Source organism: Xiphias gladius, chromosome 7 (genome assembly GCF_016859285.1).
Source record: "Xiphias gladius isolate SHS-SW01 ecotype Sanya breed wild chromosome 7, ASM1685928v1, whole genome shotgun sequence".
NCBI classification, from domain to species: domain Eukaryota; kingdom Metazoa; phylum Chordata; class Actinopteri; order Istiophoriformes; family Xiphiidae; genus Xiphias; species Xiphias gladius.
The window spans coordinates 11,186,136-11,197,895 of record NC_053406.1 but is presented as its reverse complement, the minus strand read 5'-3'; the positions used below and the strand labels follow the sequence as shown (position 1 = coordinate 11,197,895).

The 11,760-nt window shown below is 41.3% G+C and overlaps 3 protein-coding genes across 8 annotated transcripts in view; 2 read left to right on the top strand and 1 right to left on the bottom strand.

The window, feature by feature from the left end:
• Positions 1-26: 26 nt before the first annotated feature.
• On the top strand, positions 27-4,149 carry slc19a3b (solute carrier family 19 member 3b). The gene is made up of 9 exons (XM_040131300.1): positions 27-176; positions 389-568; positions 927-1,092; positions 1,276-1,388; positions 1,467-1,591; positions 1,802-1,953; positions 2,795-2,987; positions 3,567-3,708; positions 3,971-4,149. The coding sequence occupies exons 1-9, from the start codon at positions 27-29 to the stop codon at positions 4,118-4,120; spliced, it is 1,371 nt and encodes a 456-aa protein (XP_039987234.1). The 3' UTR covers positions 4,121-4,149.
• Positions 4,150-4,446: 297 nt separating this feature from the next.
• slc19a3a (solute carrier family 19 member 3a) lies at positions 4,447-11,092 on the top strand. The gene is made up of 8 exons (XM_040130764.1): positions 4,447-4,684; positions 5,081-5,316; positions 5,432-5,978; positions 6,213-6,291; positions 6,550-6,742; positions 6,857-6,998; positions 7,092-7,270; positions 10,609-11,092. The coding sequence occupies exons 1-7, from the start codon at positions 4,538-4,540 to the stop codon at positions 7,239-7,241; spliced, it is 1,494 nt and encodes a 497-aa protein (XP_039986698.1). The 5' UTR covers positions 4,447-4,537; the 3' UTR covers positions 7,242-7,270; positions 10,609-11,092.
• The window catches only part of agfg1a (ArfGAP with FG repeats 1a), a 26,276-nt gene continuing 21,930 nt past the window's right edge, over positions 7,415-11,760 (bottom strand). For 2 of the 6 annotated variants that reach the window (XM_040130758.1, XM_040130760.1), the window contains exons 11-14: positions 11,108-11,218; positions 9,000-9,152; positions 8,638-8,732; positions 7,415-8,304 (exon numbers count right to left, since the gene is read on the bottom strand). In XM_040130758.1, the coding sequence (XP_039986692.1) occupies positions 8,245-8,304; positions 8,638-8,732; positions 9,000-9,152; positions 11,108-11,218 (419 nt within the window). In that variant the 3' untranslated portion in view covers positions 7,415-8,244. The remainder of the gene's footprint in view (positions 8,305-8,637; positions 8,733-8,999; positions 9,153-11,107; positions 11,219-11,760) is intronic. The other 4 variants (XM_040130759.1, XM_040130763.1, XM_040130761.1 and 1 more) reach the window with 3 other exon arrangements.

Genomic DNA, 11,760 nt, shown 5'->3' with positions numbered 1-11,760 from the left:
CTGAGAAATTCCGCTGGGGTAAAAGCATGGGCTGTTGGGCAAAGTTGAAGTTGTCCGACTGGGCTTATCCCACCGCTGTCCTGTCACTCTATGGGTTTTTTGCCAACTGCAGAGTAGCAGAGCCCTTCCTCACGCCATACCTAATTGGACCAAACAAGAACATCTCTGGAGAAGTGGTAAGGATGGCAAACACACACATTCCATTACGTACAAAGGTGTGCACACAGAGTTACTCCACAGCCTGTATTCATCAATTATTTTTCCTTTTTATTACGAGTACTTATCTGAGTCTAATTGCTTTTCAGAGATATGCAAGCCATGGGCAAGAGACAGAAACAGTGAACCTAGATCAGCATTCTTGTTCTTTGTTGCTTGTTGTTTCCCGCAGGTGACAAACTACCTGTTCCCTATCTGGACATACTCCTACCTGGCCTTCCTTTTCCCCGTCTTCCTCCTGACTGACTTCCTGAAGTACAAGCCCATCATTATAGTACAGGGGCTCTTCCTCGTCACCAACTATGTCCTGCTTTGCTTCGCCCCGGGTCTGCCTGCTATGACCTTCCTTCAGGTCAGCTGAAACACTGATAACTCTTATGGACAGTTGAACAGTAATAATGCTCCCAATGTAACATTTTCGGTTTTAGTCAGAAGAACCAAAGCTGCAGCACCTGTAATTCAGAAATGCACATTTGTACTGTGTCCTGACATCCAAGCTTATTGAAAACCAAAAATATCTTATTTAGGTAATTCAAAAGACACGATGCCTGAGAACCATTGTTCACCGGCATAACGCAGTATTGCTGCGCTGTTTGCAAATTACTCAAGAAGAACTTCTAAAGACAGAATGCATTGTCTTATGCATTACTAGTAAAAGGGAATTAATCACAGGCTGCAATTTCTTTAAAACTGTTTCGTCCTATCAACAGGTCAACTATGCTGTAGTGACTTCCACGGAGGTGGCCTACTTTTCCTACATTTACAGCGTAATTCCAGTTGAGAATTTCCAAAGAGCTACTGGTTACCTGCGCAGTGCTATGATGGCTGGTTATACATTTGGTGCCAGCCTCGGCCAAGTGCTCGTTTCCCTTGCAGGTAGGGATCCAAGCCTAAATACACAATGAATAAAAAATATTAGATGTATATTGTATCTCTGTGTTATCTTTAAATTGTATCTGTCTTGTCTGCATATCAACAATAAATGCTAATAGAATAATAAAAGAGCTGCACTGCATGAAGAACTGTAAGAGCTGATGAAGTATGAACTCTAATCAACAGGAGTGGACTACTTCTACATCAATGCTATCACTCTGGGGATTGTGAGCGTGGCTTTTCTCATCTCTTTCTGGTTGCCCATGCCCCAGAGGAGCATGTTCTTCAAAGGGAAAAAGGCTGCAGCTGTGCACTGGCAGTCCCAGCAGGAGGGGGCACTGGGAGCACATGGGCCTGAGAAACCAGGGATGGATAAGGATGGAGCTGGCCCAGGGAAAGAGAAAATGGAGCATAATGGCAGCCCTGGCTGCTGCAGCAGGAAAAATGTGGCCACTGCAGGCCATCTACTTTGGCAAAGCTTCAGGGAGTCATACTCCTCCAGGCATATTCTTTTTTTGACTTTTTAATCGAGAAAGGTCACACTTTGACTACAGATCTGCTGAGAACACACCTTTTACGCATTTTTTTCTTGTATCATAGTTTAATGCATTTTACTGTAGCAAATGAACAAATGAGACGATTATTCATTTTGTTTTTTTCTATAATGTATTCATACATGATCATAATCGTTATCATATTGACCACCATGCAGGCATTTAGTCTACTGGTCCCTGTGGTGGGCTCTGGCCACAGCTGGCTACATGCAGGTCTTCAACTACATCCAGCTGATGTGGGACCATATAGAACCATCTGCCACATCATCCATCTACAATGGAGGTGTAGAGGCTGCATGTTCTCTTGTAGGTAAGACAGGCGGTACTCTGGTTCTGTTTAGACTTAAGCTGTTTCAGTCTGATGTAGTATCACCATGTATTTACACAAACATTAGTATTCAAAACATTATCAAAAAAGCAGGTTAAACCACCCATAAACTAAAGATTTAAGTTTCTTTCGTGGAAAAAAACTCCAGAAAAATGTTCACAAAAGCACATTTAATCAAAGAGTGAAAGTTACTTTAGAACACTGTAATATCACAGAAGATTGACAAAAGCAGGGGATCACTGACTGTCACCACATTAAGAGCAGAAACCAGGGGAGAAGACGACAAAGATAACTGCAGCCACACACAGCCACATTATACAGAACAAAATAAAATTTAACAGTGTTATTAAAAGCTTCTCTGTCTGATGGCACATAGACCTGTAAAAACTTGCAGTTAAAAGAAAGCAACCATGCCATTCTTGGTTATATGGGATACCTGATTAAATGGAAAATGTGTATCGATTTTGAAGGGGAACAGTAGCACCATGGTCCTGTTGGCTTACACCCAGCCTGGCTCAACATGAGAAGAAGAAGAGTAATTGCTTCAATTAAGGAGATAGAGTTAGAAGGTAATGGGTTTTCGGAATTATTGCTGATTCCAGGAGCCAGTGAAAGTGGTGCTGTGGATGCCAGCAAAGGCCTGTGTGTGCATAAGGTTTTGTATAGAGGCCACATCCCTGTTTATTCCAACGTTCAAGAAAAAAAAATTATGTTTTTAGAATGAATGAATGAATGAATCACAACAAGGATGCACAGGCACAGTGGAGGTGATGTCCCCTGGAATGACAGATTAATCCCTTCTTTTTTGTCTCCGTTGGGCCAGGTGCTGCAGCAGCCTTCTCTGTGGGCCACGTCAAGGTGACCTGGGCCGTGTGGGGAGAGCTGGCATTAGGGTTGTTCTCAGCTGTCGGGGCAGGTGCTGTGTTTCTGATGGCGTTCACCAGCAGTATCTGGGTTTGCTATTCTGGTTATGTCACATTCAAATCCTGCTACATGCTTCTCATCACCATTACAACGTAAGCTCACTGTAGAATTATTCTACTGTTTTAATGTAGCTTTGTCTAACTAGTTCCCCGCTGTAGATGGAGGAACAGTAGTGCACAAATCCTGAAATAACTCTCTCAACTCCTAAGAGGGACTGTTCAGAAGATCCCTCTGTAAAACAAGCTTCACATACAAAGAAGGCTGCTTTTGGATTAAGGCTGCAACGACGACTAATCTGTTGGTTATTTTCTCCATATTTTTTCCATTACTTGATTAATCATTTTGTCCACAAAACATTAGAAAAGGTCAGAAAGTGACATATTCATTGCTCATCCCAAAGCCCTGAGATATTCAGTTTACAAAGATATACAGTACAACAGTGAAAAGCAAACGCAGAAAATACTCAATTAAGAGGCTGGAAGCAGCAAATGTTTCCTTTAAATGTGACCCAAACGATTAACTGTCTATCAAAAATACCTGCTGATTAATTTTCTGTCGATTGATTAATTGAGAAATTGTTTCAGCTCTTTTTTGCATTACCTATAAATATCTATGACAGTCCTTGTGTATTGTAAGCTCGCTCAGAAATCAGATGCATTTTGTCCTTTAAGTTTTCAGATTGCATCTAACCTCTCAATGGAGTGCTATGCTTTGACATTTGGGATCAACACTTTTGTGGCCGTCTCACTGCAGACCATCATTACCGTCATTGTTGTTGATGAAACAGCACTGGGACTGGACATTGTGACACAGGTATGTTTGTACACTTCTATACATGTCTTACTTCTGTACTGTCTTGGCAAAGCACAGATATTTAATGCTTATCGGGGTGAACTCTCACTGAATCAAGCACGTGCACAGGTTAAGCTCTCTGCTGGGTAACAAACATCAAAATGTGAGGACAGAGTGATTCCCGGTTATCATTAACTGTTGCATGCAGCATTGTTAGATGTAGATGGAACTTTGGCATGGCTGAAATGATAACGTTGAGGATGACAGAAGCCTCTCTCTGCAGTTCATCATCTATGGCAGCTACTACGCTGCCATCTCTGTGCTCTTTCTGATTCGAGGGACCTACACTGCCTGTGTAAATCACAGTCCTGGGCAGACAAGAACCAAGGAACAAGAGTCCAGTGTGGAGGTGATCTCTGCTGAACGTTTCTGACCAAGGTTAACAAACGGTTATAGTCTGGATAGTACTAAATGAGCAGGCAATTGTTTCATTTGTTTATAGTTATAGTTTATAGTTATATGTCTATAGTTGCTGTCTGACCCCATGAGTGTTTTTCATTTTATCTCTAGTCAAAAAGCACAATACAGCTGTAATTATCAATGATTAGTGAAGTAAAGAAGTCCTGAATTATGTCTGTCTGCCTTTTTCATTTGTTACACCTGTATCGTGGCCTGAACTGGGCCGTCACTGGGGTTGTGTTGGTCTGCCCTTTGACCGGGTTGTTGATTGACAAACCAAGCTCAACATGTGAGGCAGCCTTAGCTGTTTCCCATATTGAGGCCAGACAGAAGGAGTTGCACACAGGGGAACACATACATACACCTGAAATTGGTAGAAAAACGGCGGAAGATGGAGGCAGTGAAGAGGTGGAAGTCAGACTGGAGGTATCCCACCACTCTACTGTGCATTTATGGATTCTTCAGCACGGTTAAACCCCTGGAGCCTTTCCTCATCCCATACATGACAGGGCCGGACAAGAATCTGACAACAGAGCAGGTATAAAAGCAAAGACAAATGGCTAAATAAGTTAAGTGATCATTAATCAGAAAAATATAATCAGTCAAAAGAGCAGTCATGGCTGAGTAGGTATTTCTTCTCTGTTTGTCTTTTATGTTTTGTGGCATTGACAAAAAAAAATAACCTAAAAAATACCAAATTTTTTGTACTTGCAAATATTTTTTATATTATTTATGTTAAATCATACAAAAATATCCAAGCAGGTGGATCACAGTCAAGAGTTAAATACAAGCTTTATAACAGTTTATAGCTTGTGGTAAAAATCCAATCAAGATAATAAATTAATAAAACCTTGCTATGAAGCAATACAGTCAACGTCTTATATGTAATGACTCTTTTGCATTTAATACTTTCATACCGGCATCTCCCCATCAGGTTAATAATCACATTTTCCCAGTGTGGACGTACTCCTACCTGTCTGTGCTGGTGCCGGTGTTCCTGCTGACTGACTGGTTGCGTTACAAGCCTGTGTTGGTGTTCCAGTGTGCCATGCTCTTCATCACCACAGCAATGCTGCTGTGGACAAAAAGTGTACCGGCCATGCAAGCCATGCAGTTCTTCTACGGGGTGGTGACAGCCAGCGATGTGGCCTATTTCTCCTACATCTACAGGTCATGTATGGAGGTTCAAAAGACAGAGCATAGCACCAGTGTTGCCAGGTGCCAGGGAATTGAATTTTGCATCGCTGGTACAGACATGACATTTTGACTGTGTTGTTCATTACAGTGTGATAGATCTGAAGAGGTACCGGAAGGCCACTTCTTACAGCCGCAGTGTCCAGCTTCTGGGGTACACAGTCGGCTCTGTTCTGGGTCAGCTACTTGTCAGCTTCAACCTCATGTCCTACAACAACATCATAGTGTTAACTCTGGTTCTCACCGTCATCGCTCTCCTTGCCTCCTGCCTCCTGCCAATGCCACAGCAGAGCATGTTCTTTCATCGCAGAAAAAAAGAGGGCGCGAGGGGCGATGGAGATGGGACTGTGGATGCAACAGAACACGGAGGCAGATCAAAGATAACGCTGGAAGAAATTAGAGATGAAAAGGTGGACAAATGTAGAGAAACAGAGGAAGATGTTGTCAAAGGACAGGAAGAAAAAGGGCCTAAAGCTGAGGACTTTGAGGAGTCGGTTGGTGCAGTGAGCTGCACCCAAGTTCTCCTCCAGCTGTGGAGGGACTTCTGCCAGTGCTATTCCTCCAGACAGCTGCTCTACTGGTCATTGTGGTGGACAATGGCCACTTGTGGCTATAACCAGACTTTGAACTATGTACAGGTCAGTTGTGAAAGCAAACGAAACAAAAAAGTGAAAATTAAAGGCCATGCTATCGTGAAATGTGATATACAACCACTGCACCAATCTAGGTAACCAAGTGGGGTTCCAGCAGATCAAATTGTGCACACTAGATTCATTTGATTTTAAGCAAACTAAATTGCAATGTTGAAAATGATCAAGTGCAAGAAATCCAACCCAACACACAAAAAAATGAACATGCCATATACCCTGCAGGTGCTGTGGGAGCATGTGCAGCCTTCTCAGAACCACAGCATCTACAATGGAGGTGTGGAGGCAGTGTCCAACCTGTTGAGTAAGCAGCATCAGATAAAGGTTTCCAGTGCAGAATACAGTTCACGAATGGAAAAATTATGAAAACTGAACTTATACTGGTTTCTGTCCCGTTGTCGCAGCCACTATATGGAATTCTACTATTATACAGTATTTCAAGCATATATATTTGTTTATGGAAGGGAAATGACTGAACAGCTTTTGGTGATAGGCATCACACCCATTTCTTCAGTGCTTATTAGTCATCTCTGTAACATTCCTAAATCGATGTGTTTTGCAGGTGCAGCTACAGCCTACGGTATAGGTGCCATTGAGGTGAAATGGGACCAGTGGGGAGAGCTTGCCCTGGGTGGTTTCTCTGGACTCGGGGCAGCCGCACTTTTCCTCATGACCTTCATTGGCAACATCTGGGTCTGCTACACTGGTTACGTCATTTTCAAGTGCCTGTACATGTTGCTGATAACAATAGCCATGTGAGAATGTCATTTTATTTAAGGTGGTTTTATTTTACCCCATGATTCAGACCTAATTTTATTGCAGGAAAAAGAACATGTAAATGGGCAGTAAAAACACAATGCGTCTCTTAGGTACCAGATTGCAGCTGGCCTGTCAATGGAAAGATATGCACTGGTCTTTGGAGCAAACAACTTTGGAGCACTGGCTCTACAGACGATTATCACTTCTGTTGTGGTTGACAGTGGAGGACTGGGCCTGTCCATCATTCCTCAGGTGAGCTTTCTCATCAGAAAATGTGTGCAGCAGATGTGTTTATATGTCCACTCATCACTGTTATAAACTCTTAAATCATGTGCTTTTTTGCAGTTCACCATATATGCCAGCTACTTCTCAGTCATTGCCGTTGTTTTTTCACTTCTTGGACTGTTTACCATTTGGAGAACACAGAGAAACAAAAGAAAGACTACTCCTCCACACAAAAATGAATCTCAAGGCTTTGACGAACACAGATTCTGAATGCAAGAAATTCGACACTGATAGCTAAGGTACTCGCTCATGCTTTAGGCCCAACTCTGGCCACATGCAAGTTTAAAAGCCGAAAAAAACCTTCAAAATACTGACTGCAACACCATGAATATAAATCTTTTTTTTTTTTTTTTTTATACAAAACAAATATACAAGATTTCCATACATCCATATAAATGAATGGTTTGGTCATTTTTCTTACTTAAAATTCATTTTAATATATATACTGTATATATTTACATATTAACTTAAAATTCTCTAATACCCAATGCAAGTGGTTTTCAGTTCATCAGCCATTCTTGTTACCCACATAAGGATGTGGTTGACTGTGGTTCAGGAGCATCATGACCTAGGCCTTTGTTAGCAGGGCAGGGGATGGTATAGAAATGAGTCCCCTAACCATCCCTGATGCAGCATTCACTCCTTTTTTTCCCCATTTCTCGACAACAGAATATGCATCCTTTTCTTCTTTAGTGAGAACAGTTTGACTTAAAAGGATCCTGCACAAATAAACAGTTTGGTTCTTTACAAATACGGTAACTGGCAGTACCCATTAGCTTTTCCAAGCAACAGCTGTCTTAACAAATCTTGTGTGTTAGATACAAATACTGATATGCACAAAGAGCTAATTTCCTAAAAGAAAAATAATATGTACAGAATTGCAGCATAATGAATGGAATATACTGTATGCAATAACTTAGTTTTCAGCCAGTTTGATTATACATTGTGGCTCAGTAGAGGCCAGGCCAGTTCACAGGTTAAATAGAGAAGAGGGGAACAACCTCTCCCTCTGCACACACCCTCACTTTGTTTTGTAGCCATAGACAGTGTCAGCATGAGTGTCTCTCATATTGTTCCATTAGTCACAAACTGCGATAGAAAATACAGATCCTTACAAACATTGTGTTTTTAAAGCTACTTGTGAAACAAAACAGTGCAATAGGTGCAAGCGCGCCAGTTGTTGACCCTGTAGTGCAGATGATTGAATGGATCGCTATAAGAAGGGATTTGTTGAAGAGCCTCCTGCCGGATACTGTGCAGATGGACCCGCACCCTGGAAGGAGATACACAAACAAAGGGATACACAAACAGTCAGAGAAGTACTACTTAGTATTGAGTAGGGTTAGAATAAATCCAGTATCCATTAATATAAAATGATTATGTGTAGTTTAACCCATCTACCAGTGGCTTTTTTTAAAATTAGAACTGACACAATGGTGGCAATGTAATCAATGGTCTATTCAACAGTACTTAAAAGGAAGAATAAATTGACTGTCTTATCTCTATCAAACAATAATCTTGGCTCAATGAACTGAAGTCCGTTCATTCCTTTATGTAAAACTCATTTCTTCTACAGGAAATCATGCCATGTAGCCCTCTTTCTAACCAGGAAAGGATTGCCTGAGACCATAGGTCCAGCCATTGCCTGCCCGAAAGGAGTCACAACAGGCTTGGCCTGGCCGAAGGCTGGAAATCCTCCACCTGAAAGACACGTAAATAGTCATTTAGGACATGCAGTATAATGGAATATACAGCCAAAAAATAATTACAGCAACAACAAACCAAGCAGTACTTCTTTACTCACGTTCAAGTGAGCAAATCTAATACACCAGAATAGATATCTTAAGACATTGTACGCGCAACAGTGTGACGACGAGTCAGTCAGATGGACATGTAAGGTTGAATTTCAGCATAGTCAATTGATGTGGGTAAGTCTAAACTACATCATCTACACAGAGAAACACACACCATTGGGCTGCTGCGGATACGCAGGAGGCTGAGGGAAGGGAGCCTGGCCAGGAAAGGGTTGTTGGAAGGTTCCACTAAAGCTCGTGGGGAAGTTGTAGGCTGCAGCATTCCCAAATCCAGATGGCATACTCATGGAGCCTGTGCCAAACGATGCTGCAACACAGTAGGCCAGCAACTGGTTAAAGAAGCCTATATAAGACTCAACAACACCAATAGGCATACAACATAGGTATAAAAACGGTTTAGATATTTACACCTATTGCTTCATTTTCATTTTATTTTACAGTGCGCACACACACACACACACACACACACACACACACACACACACACAAACACATAATGTTAGATTACACAGGAGCTGGCACACATTAGCAGAAAAACACATAAAATCATTTAAATAATATGAGGCTATTAATACCATGAGTGTTAGAAAGCAATATACTGTTGTATTGTAGTAAACTTAAATGAGTGAGAGGATGAATAACTGGAGATTACAATACAGTCACAAATAAAACAAAAAAAGAAATACTGCTACAGCAAAATGGGAAATAGAAATATATCAATTATGCCATGCAGTGGGTCTGGTCTCCGTTCCTTTAGCAGGTGAGCAACTGCACATGTGAATCGGTAATCCATAGTGTGGTTCCTTCAGAATCTCACCGTGTATATATTTGTAGAGTTTAAACACATGCAAATTTCGAATATGGTTGTCTACAGACAAGCCTTAGGGAAAAGGAGGGATTGTCTGAACGTGAGTCAGGCATGACACTACAACACTTGTAGTACGTGTAGCACCAGTGTCTGACCTCTAATGAGCACACGGGCACAACATTCCCACAGTGCAACAAGTGGATATTAAACCTTGGTAAGTAAGACAGCCATCTGGTAATTGAACAATTCAACTTCTGGTACAAATGCTTCAACCAATGCCCATCAAACAAAGTCAATGACTGGAGCTAAAATGGATTATGTGAGCAAAATCAACCAGGTTAACTGCGATTGATATTGAGTCAACATGATGAGTCTACATGTTCTTTGATGTACATTAGAGTGGAGATAGTTTTAATAATTCAATGTCTTCAAAAAAAAGGCAGACCAGACTTTATTCTTCTTGTCAACTGATAAGAGGAAAATGTTGAGGAAGCCATTGTCACTGACACATGTGGGGTAAGATGAGCAATACATACTTCAACCTGTCAAACTATTTACTTTCAAAAAGGATAACAGAGAAACCAACCCCCCCCCCCCAAAAAAAAAGGTGAATTAATGTCCATCTGTACTTCTCCAATCTTAAACTGCAGCTCTTTCTGAATATTCTTTATTTTATTTATTTTTATCTTTCCAGGGGACTAACACATTGTTTGTGTTGATATTGTACTTCGTGAGTAAAGTCTGATGTAACAAAATTGTTTCACCCTGCAGCTCAGGCCTACGAGATGCTCAATGATGTCCTCTTTCTGTAGGAGCCACTCATCTTAAACTCAGACTCAACCTAACCCATTCTCCCCTATTGCAAAATGCTAATTGCATTAAATACACAACAGTATTTCTGAATCATGACACTACGCTTACCTCTCCCAACATTTTCCTGATACATTTGCAACAGGAAAAAGGAGGCACAGCCAGAGCAAGGCACAGGAGAGCAAAAGGGAAACAGAGAGCACAAGGGAACCTACCAAAGGGGGGAGGATAACCCTGCCCATGAAGAACCCTCATCAAGCCTGTCCAGCATGGCAAGAGCAATCAGACAGACAACTGAATCTCAATTTCTACACTTTACTGTATCTTTCATCCCTCTTGCACACACCAGTGAGTGGCAACGCTAGTCCAGCTACACATTTCCACAGTGAACAAGATAGTGTAGAACTTTTTTCATTTTCCTTTTCTACTTGTGTTTGGCACTTATTGTTATGGCAACCTGGGCAAAGGCTGCCACTTTGGGTGTGCAAGGAGATCTAACAAATAATACATTTGTTGTATGATAATGTAACACACCTGCAATATTTTTTCAAATAAAATGTTTTTAATCTCCACTCTTGTACTAACTAGTTTTTTTGGGTTGTGGACTATCTGTGCTACACATTCACAGACACACATAAACATACCTGCTGCTGCTGCCACATTTGCTGCTCTGCCGTTGCTCTGGAATGGGTTGGTAGGAGCCGCTGCTACTGGGGCAACTCCAGCAGCTACAAACGGATTAGTTGACTGAGCTGCTGGAGAGAGATATCAAGTCACCAAACAAGAGTACAGAGTGTGAAACAGAACAATGAACCGCATGACCTAAAGGTATTAAAAACAAAAGCATTGATTCATGGAGGATACTCCATTTGAATATGTTGATGTCTACTGTCAGTGATCTCCCCTAATCCCAATTCAAATCCTTGGAACACTAATTATCTCCTGTTAATAACCTTTTCAACATTAGTTTCCTTCAACCGAACTGATTATAGCTAAATTCCTGTTGAAAAATTAAGCTTTGCATAGAGTCCTAAGCAGTAAGATGATGTCCAAAAGTGACAAAAGTGTTCAAAAATATGCTGTAATTTTATAGCACATACAGTTCACATTTTTCCACCTTAATGATCTATGTGCCAAAATGAGCTGTGGGGCAGGTTGGCTAAAAAGAAACAACACCTAAGAAAAGTTAAAGCTTATCCATGTCTGCCATAACATGGTGCTTTTTCACAGCATGGAACTAGCTACAGATTGATTATCTACACCCTCATTTTCTGATCACATCTGCAAACTGCTCGGC

What these genes read in the sequence shown, in the direction of transcription:
- slc19a3a (XM_040130764.1), top strand. Translation starts at nt 4,538, where the DNA reads ATGGAGGCAGTGAAGAGGTGGAAGTCAGACTGGAGGTATCCCACCACT. An exon ending in TTGCTGATAACAATAGCCAT is followed by an intron (nt 6,743 to 6,856) that starts GTGAGAATGTCA and finishes TGCGTCTCTTAG; the next exon opens with GTACCAGATTGCAGCTGGCC. An exon ending in GCCTGTCCATCATTCCTCAG is followed by an intron (nt 6,999 to 7,091) that starts GTGAGCTTTCTC and finishes GCTTTTTTGCAG; the next exon opens with TTCACCATATATGCCAGCTA.
- slc19a3b (XM_040131300.1), top strand. Translation starts at nt 27, where the DNA reads ATGGGCTGTTGGGCAAAGTTGAAGTTGTCCGACTGGGCTTATCCCACC. An exon ending in CTGCTATGACCTTCCTTCAG is followed by an intron (nt 569 to 926) that starts GTCAGCTGAAAC and finishes TCCTATCAACAG; the next exon opens with GTCAACTATGCTGTAGTGAC. An exon ending in GACTGGACATTGTGACACAG is followed by an intron (nt 3,709 to 3,970) that starts GTATGTTTGTAC and finishes CTCTCTCTGCAG; the next exon opens with TTCATCATCTATGGCAGCTA.